Raw genomic sequence first — 11,080 nt, forward strand, 5'->3', positions numbered from 1 at the left:
GGAAGGCGGGACTTTCAGTCGCTACCACAAATGCGATTGGCTCACTTGGCTCCAGGGCGGGGCTACTGTGATTTTCACGAGTGGAAATCTCCTCCACCTTTTGCAATTTCTCTGCATGTACTTTCGCTGCAGTTGAGGTAGAAAAGCACGACTGTTGGGACAGATAAACAGCACAGGTGTTTGAGAAAACAAACGTTAAAGTACTAGGGGTGAACTGTTTGCTGATATATCTGCGCTGTCTCGACTTATTTAGGCGTCCTCGAGGTAAGACTTATCGAGCAATATGACCCGTTCCATGTGAGTTTGTGGCAACTTGATGTATTAATACCAGGAATTTTGCAGAGATGTGTCTTTCCACAATCATGGCTCATTTATGAATAAATGAGCTTGACGCGTTTGTTTATTTGTCCAGATTATACAATATTCTGAGTTTTTTGTATCGTTTGTAAACGGTACTGTAACTGTACTGGTATTGTTTTGTCTTTCGTCATACGTATTTTTAAACTATACTAACAAAAACAACCTATGTTGTAAATAGCTCTAACACAATATGCTTAAATCGCTAAAAATGTGGCCCCCCTTAGGTTTGGCCAATCCAGTAATTCCAGTAAAAAAAAGTTCTACACAATTCAGTGACATTCCAGAGGATTCTCTGCTTCCAAAGTAGTTGCAACAGTTTAGGGAGGGTGTTTTCTGTTCCTGCATGACAATGTCCTTGTGTATAAAGTGAGGCCCAAATAGAAATTATTTACTGAGTCTGCTGTGAAAAAACTTGACTGGCCTGCACAAAGCCCAGACCTAAAGTCTGCTGAACACATTTGGAAATAATTGTAACTGCATCAACAACATTGAACCTCTTTGACTTTCATTTTACACCCATAAATCTTTTTCAAAACGCAGAAGAAAGTCAGTCATACAGGTTTGAAGGTGAGCAAATTATGACATACTTTTCATTTTTTGGATGATCCCTTTAATGCTAATTGGAAGCACACAGTTCTTATATTGTGTCCCATTAACACTGGAACAGCCAAACCTGTTAATTACAAAGGATGTCCATGTACGTTTGGCCATTTAGTGTATGTGGGCATTCCTAAGTCTGACTAATTCCAGTCATTTTTGTCATTGTCATATTTTTGACTTCCAATAAATTAGAGCTTTTGGTAAAACTTTATTTTACAGTGTCCTAGTAGTTATACGTTACACATCCTTACTATAGTAATAACAGAAAATTATGCATAATTATAAGTAGTTAACCCTAAACCAAACCCTAATCCTAACCATAAGTATATAAGTACATGATGCTGATTAATATTACTTAGTACTTACACTATAAGTACCATTAGTAATTACACTATAACAAGGACAGGGAACCCTGGGTATTATGACTTGTATGGCTCTATAATATAACGTAAGTGATGTCTCTTACTAAAATATGTAGTAGACAACTTATGAAAGATTTACGTTATTTAAAAAATCCACATCGTTTTATCCATCTTATTTTTCAATGTGGAAGTAAGCTGTTTTCTGGTAATGCGTTAGACGTCCAGTTCATAATCAACCATATGGAAATAACGAGAAGAGTATCAAAGTGCAGTAAACAGTAGAACAGTATGTACTACAAACCAGTGTGTTCATAATTAAGATTATACATTAAAATAATATGGTAAGACAAACCTGTTTGCAATATTAAGCAGCAAAACAAGCTAAAAATAGCTGGAAGTGGATGAGACTGGAAGCCAGACACAAAAAATTGAGCAGTGTTGCCAAGTCCATGGTTCTCCTGCAGAATTGAGCTACTTTAACACTGTTGCCGTGGGTTGTTTTTCATAGCCGCGGGTTGAAGAGACCCAAATAAACGTGATATTTAGCTCCTGAAATGTGAATTTTACCAGGGGAACACTGCCAAAATCTTGTATTTTACTCTGGGAACGTGATTTTTACCAGTGGCCCCCGCTCGAAATGCGATTGGGCTTGTTTTGTGCTAGTTTTAAGTAGCAGTTGGGCAGGTTTTGTTGTGAAAACCTGGCAACCCTGTCGGTGAGCTACAGGTTGCTATTTTTGCCACAGCACAGTTCAGAATAAGCAACTCTGATGGGATGACCAGAGCTGCTGAAAGAGCTTACAGGTGCAACTGGATGTAAGCGTAGGCTTAAACCAAATGTCATACTATCGATTTTTCCCCACAAGGAGTCTAAACGCTATGGATATTGAGTGAAATCCATGCTGAGAAACTCCTTTAGTGGCTGCGGCTTCATGACAAGCGTTGGCATGTTTACATCCTGCCAGAATGGCATCTAGCATTTCTTGTCTCTGCCATTTGTAAGCTCTTTCAGTAGCTACTAAAAGCCTCAAAGGCATCAGGGCTAAAGTATGGAGAACAAAGACGCGGGTCTTTATAAAGTTTTATTCATCCACAATCATCTTCCCATTCTTTTCTCCTCTTCTTATCGCTAGAAAAGCAGTGAAGAATTACATCGCTTCTCTTGTTGCCCATCGACTGAAAATTACAACCAAAAGCTGCACAATGCGGCATCATATCAGTTTTTTATTTTCCGAGTTGTGTTGTAGTAAAACTAGCAACAGGTAGCGGCAGTAGCTCACGGAGTGGAGCCACTTTATTGAAAAAATGGCACCCCCATAGTCAAAAATATGAAACTTCAGTTTTGGTTTTCTATTAAAACAAGAATTTTGATACAGCACTAATCTTTCTGTTTATCTATTTATGCCAGCTTGTGCGAGCCAATTCTCCTGGACAGCCCAGGCCTCATCACAAATGGCTGAACTGGACACACAAGCAGCAAAAAAGCTTCCTGATCCCCCTGAAGAAGTAAGTCGAATGATATCTGTGGCTATTTTGCAGAATGACGAAAACAGCTGCATGTTAACCTTTCTCTCCAAAAACAGCTTTTACTACCAGAAGGCTGGAAGCAGACATTGCCAAAAGAGCAGCATCTCTGGGTCAGTAAGGCTCTCTTCAGCAGAGACGTGTCTGGGAAGTTAAAGCTGACTGAAGCTCTGCAGCTGTGGTGGTCACCTCCAGGACCCCAGTTGTTGTATTCACAGCCTCCTGCTTTTCCTGACCCATTCTTTCACAGCAGACTGTTCCTTTGGATGCCCTGCCGCATGTGGGCGTACAGGCTGCCGTGCACAAATCCCAACTGCCGTCGTCTCGGGAATCATTTGAGGCCTTGCGGACTGTACAACACTGTCCGGAGGGTTTTGGACATGAGCGGGTGGTATTTCATGGTCACGGAGTACCTTGAATGCTATTCTTGCAGGAAAAAGGTGGCGGGCTGGTCGCAAGACATTCTAGATCAACTGGATCCCATCCATCGTGAGAAATTCCCAGCAGTATTGACTTACAGGTTAGTAGAATTGTTTTACAGTCATGATATTGTAAAGTTGTGGTTTGATTTTGTGTTGTGTCTTTTGTTCAAAGGTTGTCTTGCGATAAGGAGCTTGTTCAACTGATGCGGAGTCAGACACCAGGAAAGAGTGCGATGTCGCTGTATCGGCACCTATGTGTGCGGCACAAAGACAAATGGCTGGCTCAGTCCGCAGAGTATCTCACTGTGCTGGACAAGTTTCAAGATCTCAGCACTGTTACTGCCAAGCTGCCACAGATGATGCCAGTGCCTTCTCCATCATTGCTGTTGACGGTATATGCAAAGGATGTACTGACAAGGCTTGGAGAAATGAAGGCCAGGGTCACTTCCATCTACGGCTCCATCCTGAAAATGGTCTCCACCAAGAAGGTGAGCAGACACAACTAAATTGTATGTATTTATTGAAGTATTTGGGTTAATACTTACACTACCATTAAAAAAAGTATCTTATGCTCACCAAGGCTGCTTTTATTTTTTTTAAAAAAACATGCATTATTGAAACAGCTTCATAACATTTTGTGGTAACAAATAATACATAATACTTTTCCTCAGGATTCTATGATAAATAGAAAGTTCAAAAACAGCATTTGTTTGAAAAAGAAATAATTTGTAATATTATAAATATCATTAATGTCTCTTTTCATTGTCAATTTAATGGATCCTTGCTGAATAGAATTATTAATTTATGTTAAAAAATAGAAGAATTTCTGACCCCAAACCTTTTGTTTGTAGTTTGTAGAAATTTGCTTTTTATATTTATGTTGGTTTCATATATGGTTTTACATTTGACAACATTTTACAACCAGAAGTTGCGTACATAATGATATAATATCCTGTTTTTTGCATGTTTCTGCATGTTGGTTTGACCACATAACTTTTGCAATTCCAATTCTATTAAAATACGGTTAGTATTATAATATAATAGTGTTAGTAATATAATATAATGTTACACAGTTTCATGATTTTTCAAGAATTTCATTATTTCATATTTTAAGCCTTTCTCACTCCCAGATAATACATTTTATTCATTTTAATTGTAATTTAATTAATTGTTTTTATTAATTGTAAAATTTATTTATATATTATATTATATTAATAATAGCTCTGTTTAAGTAAAAATATGTATGAATTGTATGAATTGTGAATATTATGTATTTTGAATGTATTTTTGAATAAATGTATAGTTTATATACACACCAATCAAAAGTTTTTAGACAGTTTTGTTTGTTTTTTAAAGAAGTCTCTACTGCTCACAAAGTCTGCATTTATTTGATCCAAAGTACAGCAAAACAGTGCAATTTTGATATTTTTACTATTTGTAAATTGTTGTTTTCTATTTTAATACATGTTAAAATTTAATATATTCTTGTGATTTCAAAGCTGAATTATTTGCATCATTACTCCAGTCAAACGATTCTTCAAAAATCATTCTAATATTCTGATTTGCTGCTCAAAAACATTTTTATTATTATTATTATTATTATTATTATGTTGAAAACACCTGAGTATAATTTTTTTCAGGTTTATTTGATGAATAAAAAGTTCAGAAGAACAGCATTTATCTGAAATAGAAATCTTTTGTAACTTTATAAATGTCGTTATCATCACTTTTGATCAGTTTAAAGCATCTTTAGTAAATAAAAGTATTAATTTCTATTGAATTTAATACTTTTATTTAGTAAAGATGCTTTTTGCATGGTATAGTGTATAATGTTACAAAAGCTTTTTATTTCAGATAAATGCTGATCTTTGGATCTTTCTATTCATCAAAGAATCCTGAAAAAATGTACTCAACTGTTTTAAATATCGATAATAATAATAAATGTTTCTTCAGCAAATCAGAATATTAGAATGATTTCTGAAGGATCATGACACTGAAGACTGGAGTAATGAGCTACAGTTAGCTTTGATCACAGGAATAAATTACAATTTTAAAATAAAAATTCATAATATTACTGCTTCTGCTCTATTTTGGATTAAATAAATGCAGACTTGGTGAGCAGAAGAGACTTACTGTTCATTTACTGAAATCTTACTGTTCAAAAACTTTTGACTGGTAGTGTAATTCATCCAACTTTGTTGCATTTACCACTTTTCATCCATTTTTAGGTCACCAAGAAACACGATTCCTCTGTGTGGGCCACCAATGTGAGTAATGAGAATGGGCAGGTCCTAATATGTGTCCTTTCACAAACAGTCGACAACTTGCTTCCCATGTCCTCCGGCTTGATGGATCGTTACAGGCGAGCCGGAAAGCCCCCTCCGCAAGTCCTCTATGTGGACTGGGACTGTTGCTTAACTACAGGCAAAAACAAAGTGGAAGCCATGTTTCACGAGTGGGACCAGCTGGTCATCAGACTGGACCCGTGGCAGTTTATAATGCGGTTCACAGCAGGCCTCACTTCAGAAAGCCACCCGCTGTACGGCCCTTTCATGGGACGGCTCTTCTCCTGTATCTTTGAGTGGGATGCTGAAGATTTAAAAAGACTACAAGAAGCCAAACAAGCTGAGACTAGCAAGAATCCCACTGCTGAAGAGTTAGTGCGGCACTGCCGCCACCAGACACGTCAACCTCAGGTGACCAAGCAGCTCATTGAACAGTTACTGAAAGACTTCATGGGGGCTACAGACTTCATGGGCAACAAACTGCTGGACCAGGAGAGGATGGAGGAGATTTGGCGAGCACAACAATGCCATCTTTTGTGCATCCAGGACCCTCCAGGCATAGAGCTTTATAGAAAGGTTAGAGAGGTGAACACAGGAGGGTTCATCCTGCCCATGTATCACTGTGCACGTGGCGTAGGATCCCTTGAATCATTCCATCAGCATCTGAACCACTTCATTCCAGGTTTGCAGGACCCAAAAATACTGTGAATTATGTCAACATGAATTCAGGCTTTTTAATTGCTCTTCTTTTTTTTGTTTTAGGTAAAAGAACAAATGACTTGCACTTCCATGTTTATCTGCTAGACGGGGTAGTGCAGTGGAACGAGGCCCGATCTGTTGCTGTCGATGAAGGCAGTCCACTGCAGCACCATGTAAACCGTCTAAGCCAGAAGTTTCTAGGCCGTAAACTGGTTGAGGAACACAACGGCTTAGGAGAGTATACTGGTAATGCATTGCATGAGTTTTATGTTTATGTGTGTCTCTTCAAATTCTTCTCAGCATTTTTGTGTGTTGATATATACCATGCCTTATATGTTTATTAATCACACAAATCTATACTGTTTGCACAGGTGAGCTCATAGGGGTGGAGTATCTTTATTCTCAAACTAACAGAGTGTTGGAGGTCGACTACCTTATGGATCCTGATGCTCCTGATGGGAGTGATGAGCATCTGGAGGGAGACCTGGAATATGAGGATTCAGACTTTGATGACATCAAATCACCACAGTTCTTGGAGCTCAGCCTCAAACCACTTCAGCCCATTCAATATCAGGCAGCACTTCTGCAATCACCTTCCTCCGGCCTCTCAATGTCACAGCCGGATCCAATCGTGTCTTCCACATCTGGGCCCATAAAGGATGAGCCTACCACTGCAGACCATTTCGCACCTCAGGGCATCTCACAAGAGGAAGATAATGTAAGTGCTGTTCACTGTAAATAAAAAAAAATCAAGAACTAACATAGTAATATAACTTATTGATATCAGTTCATGTTAATTTCAACATTTACCATAATGACTACACAATTAATACAATTATTTAAAAGTTGTATCTGTTCACTTCCAGAATAAAATGTTCCTGATAGTTTACTCACCCCCATGGCATTCAAGATGTTCATGTCTTTCTTTCTTCAGTTCGAAAAAGAAATTAAAAGAGAAGTTCACTTTCAGAACAAAAATTTGCAGATAATTTACTCACCCCCTTGTCATCTAAGATGTTCATGTCTTTCTTTCTTCAGTTGATCAGAAATTATGTTTCTTGAGGAAAACATTCCCGAATTTTTCTCCATATAGTGGACTTCAATGGTGCCCCCAAGTTTGAACTTCCAAAATGCAGTTTAAATGCAGCTTCAAATGGTTCTAAATGATCCCAGACGAGGAAGAAGGGTCTTATCTAGCAAAATGATCTGTCATTTTCAAAACAAATTGACAATTTATGTACTTTTTAACCTCAAACGCTTGTTTTGTCTATGTCTGCGTAAACTGTTTTTTCCGGTTCAGTACGATCAATACAGTTAGGTTATGTTGAAAAACTCCCATCTCGTTTTCTTTCCCAACTTCACAATCATCCTACATCGCTGTAGAAGTACCGGCCCAGTGTTTACAAAGGTAAAATGCAGAGAAAAAAAAAGGTAAAACAGCGATGTAGAATGATTTTGACATTGAAGAAGAAAAAGAAACGGGAGTTTTTCGACATACCCTAAATGTCCAAAATGCAGATTCAGTGGAGCTTCAAAAGGCTCTACACAATCCCAGCTGAGGAATAAGGGTCTTACCTAGCGTATCAATCTGTCATTTTCTAAAAAAAAAAAAAAACAACAAAAAAAAAGAACATTTATATACTTTTTCACCACAAATTCTCATCTTGCACTAGCTCTGTGATGCGTGTCTACAACTTCACGTATTACGTATATCACACTGGAAAAGGTACACATGTTTAGTTCTTCATCTGTGTACTTCAGTTCAAAAAGGTAAAGTCATTTCATCTCTTTTTCTACTGCAACTTCAAAATCGTCCAACATGTTTTAGCTTTTTTTGTAAAGGGCGTTTGACATTCTTTGCATGCTCACACTGGGTTGGTACTTCAGTCTGTCATGTGTGATCTTTCCAGCATGACTACATAATGCATGAAGTCATGCTAGTGTAAGATGAGCATTTGAGGTTAATAATAAAGTATATAAATTGTCAATTTGTTTAGAAAATGACCGATCTTTTTGCTAGATAGGACCCTTCTTTCTCAGCTGGGATCATTTTGAGCCATTTGAAGCTGCATTTAAACTGCATTTTGGAAGTTTAAGCTTGGGGGCACCATTTAAGTCCACTATGTGGAGAACATTCCTGAAATTTCAAGAAACATTTCTTATCGACTGAAGAAAGAAAGACACGAACATCTTAGATGACAAGGGGGTGAGAAAATAATTTGTAAATTTTTGTTCTGGAAGTGAACTTCTCCTTTAATGGACATGAACCAACAATGAACATTTGTATTTTTATTAACTAACGTTAACAAAAAAAGGTTAACTAAACAGATGTTATTTTAAAATATATTTCTAATATATTGATGTTATTTAAAAAAACCTTTCTGTTTTTCTCAGGAAAAGTGTGTGGGGCCTGATGGTGTTCCTGGGTATGACCATGTTATTAACCTTGCTAACAGTCTGGTTGAGCTTAGAAATCATGGATTTGTCACGCAGCGAAAGGTGGACGAGATTGTCGCTCTGTGGGATAAGCTGTCAGAGCATGACAAGGGTGGTGTCATCCTTCCGGCCCGGGTTGAAGACAGCCAGTGCTTAAACAACAGCCATAGTGATACCTTTCTAACTCCATGTGTTGATGGTTTTAAAAGGTATGTGTGCTAGACATTTACATAATTGTGGTTTTTATGTTGTTATTTAACATTGGTTTGCTTCAATGTTAGCCGCCTTGTCGCAGCCATTTGCCTCGCTCTCAGCCACATCCACCCTGCGGGTCAGACCATCGCTGGTTTCAGGGTCAACAGATGGGCTGCCATCCTCCGCGACTATAACATGATCAGGGACATCGTCCAGGACAGCGCTGCCATCTCCACCCGGACACGGATACAGCTGCTTGAGATAAACCAGCGGACACTGTGCCAGTGGTAATTGATCATTAATATGCATTTGCATTATATTAATTATATTTCCTTAAGATTGATCACTGTATCATGTTTCTTTTCTGTCCACAGGTACAATGCCAGGAAACAAAGACAAGGACAATTGGTCTTCAACCAGTGCATTGAAAACATGAAGGCTTCTGAGTCTCAATTTCCTGTTCAACACAATGATCCAGAGCCCTTTCGACGGGGACATGTAGGCCATGATGTAATTAAAGTAGTGATTGGGGGGCCCGAGCACTTTCAAGCAGACCCAGAGCAAACAGCTGCTGCCACCGGGCCCCCTAGTCCAAAGGTCCCTAGGACCACTGCTTGGCGACGGAGGAAGGCAGAGGAAGAGGCAGCCCAACGAGGGATACCCCTCAAGAGGCCTTGCGAACAGTATGTTTGTAAGAAGTGTGGCAAACCGAAGACAAAAGAGTTCGGTCATAGCCAGTTCCGCGGCGTCCACTTTTGTGCCAAAGCCTCTGGAAAGACTGTAGAGCAGTGGATGGAGGAGATGAGGAGGGCGAAGTGAGCCAAAATGGACATTAAAAATGTAATTTTTTTAGTTTTACATTGTTTTTATATACTATGTTTGTAAATACTTTGATAGTACTCTTTAGGTAATAGCAAAAATGAATTATTTATAGCTTTCTATATACCAGTTTGTCATTTGTAAAATGGCAATAAAGGTCTTTTTATTCTCATCTCAGTGTAATTTGTTGCAATTGTGTATGATAGCTATGTTAAACACTTTACATACATTTTGGGGTTTATCCCTCTTGACTTGATTTAAGTGTCACTTTTTGTATTTATCAAACATTGGTGTACACATGGAAAGTGTGATCACAATACGTCCTCATAAGAATTAATTATGCTGTTTTAATCAACAATATTGAGAACATTTATTTAGTTGTTTTATAAAAGTTCATACACTAGAGGCCTTATTACAGACATAAATAACTGTTAATAAGTAATCTGTTAAATAATAAGAAAAAAAATCAGTATAACAATATAAATGGAATTGTCATGAGCCATTTGACTAAAAAATAAGGCATGTCTAAAAAAGAAAGAAACTATAAATGTGGTTTTGCCTGTACATTTTTGACACAGGAATTGAAAATTTGTGTTCCTATTTCCACTGAGAATTTGAAAAAAAAAGCTATTGAACTAATAAATATTCCCATTGTTTTTGCCTAGAAAAATAAATACAGTTTTAATGAACGCACATTATGTTCAGATCAGTATTTTTATAACTGGCTGGACTGAATATTTGTCCTCTTCCCAAATTTGTCATTACTAAAAACAGTAATATATAATTTAAAAAAAATGCTAATTGACCTATTAAGATTTTGCTTGCATCTAAATATATTTTTTCTATATTATAAAATGTTTTCAGAGCTAAATAAATAACATTTTAACAATATTTCGAATGTAATTTTTGAGATTTGTTGTATTTTGAATCCAACTTCCTTTGTATAAGGCATAAAGTTGATCATATTGATTTCAAAGTTAAGGATTCATTAGTATGAAAATACACTGAACCAAAAACTACCATAATATCTGTTGATAAATTAATATACTTTATATTTGACAAAACATCCCATATTTACGTTGTAACAGCACATTTTGGTAGTGACAGTAATGCTTTGGTAGTGACCACATCACATTACAGAATTTTAACTTGCATACTAAAACACTACTAAAACATACCTCGGCTGGGATCGTTTAGAGTCCTTTGAAGCTGCATTTAAACTACATTAGTGCGTAACTGTACTAAAATTCACTTCCGGTCCTTGATTCGAATTGGTTGAGCCACATTCGAAGCTGTGTTGTCTGAGGAACTACATTGTTTGGTGTAAGAATAATGTTTTTATTTACATCATTAGACTTTATTTGCTCCGCTTCGCGTTG

The 11,080-nt window shown here is 37.4% G+C and overlaps 1 protein-coding gene across 2 annotated transcripts; it reads left to right on the forward strand.

The window, feature by feature from the left end:
• Positions 1-83: 83 nt before the first annotated feature.
• Positions 84-9,873, forward strand: si:ch73-112l6.1 (uncharacterized). Of its 2 annotated transcripts, none has more exons than XR_007825172.1 (10): positions 84-264; positions 2,730-2,827; positions 2,905-3,365; positions 3,440-3,755; positions 5,496-6,234; positions 6,315-6,497; positions 6,623-6,969; positions 8,646-8,896; positions 8,983-9,169; positions 9,257-9,394. XR_007825172.1 is itself a non-coding variant. In XM_051094035.1 (10 exons), the coding sequence occupies exons 2-10, from the start codon at positions 2,774-2,776 to the stop codon at positions 9,699-9,701; spliced, it is 2,997 nt and encodes a 998-aa protein (XP_050949992.1). In that variant the 5' UTR covers positions 84-264; positions 2,730-2,773; the 3' UTR covers positions 9,702-9,873. The 2 variants fall into 2 exon arrangements, 1 of the variants encoding a protein (XP_050949992.1); XM_051094035.1 differs by having other exon boundaries at positions 8,969-9,169; positions 9,257-9,873.
• The last annotated feature ends 1,207 nt before the right edge of the window (positions 9,874-11,080 follow it).

This window comes from Labeo rohita, chromosome 21, assembly GCF_022985175.1.
Source record: "Labeo rohita strain BAU-BD-2019 chromosome 21, IGBB_LRoh.1.0, whole genome shotgun sequence".
In the NCBI taxonomy this organism is placed as follows: domain Eukaryota; kingdom Metazoa; phylum Chordata; class Actinopteri; order Cypriniformes; family Cyprinidae; genus Labeo; species Labeo rohita.

Bases quoted from the DNA above. Each gene is read 5' to 3' on its own strand.
- si:ch73-112l6.1 (XM_051094035.1), top strand. From the start codon at position 2,774: ATGGCTGAACTGGACACACAAGCAGCAAAAAAGCTTCCTGATCCCCCT. The intron at 3,366-3,439 runs GTTAGTAGAATT...TTTTGTTCAAAG, and splicing joins CCAGCAGTATTGACTTACAG to GTTGTCTTGCGATAAGGAGC. The intron at 3,756-5,495 runs GTGAGCAGACAC...ATCCATTTTTAG, and splicing joins AAATGGTCTCCACCAAGAAG to GTCACCAAGAAACACGATTC.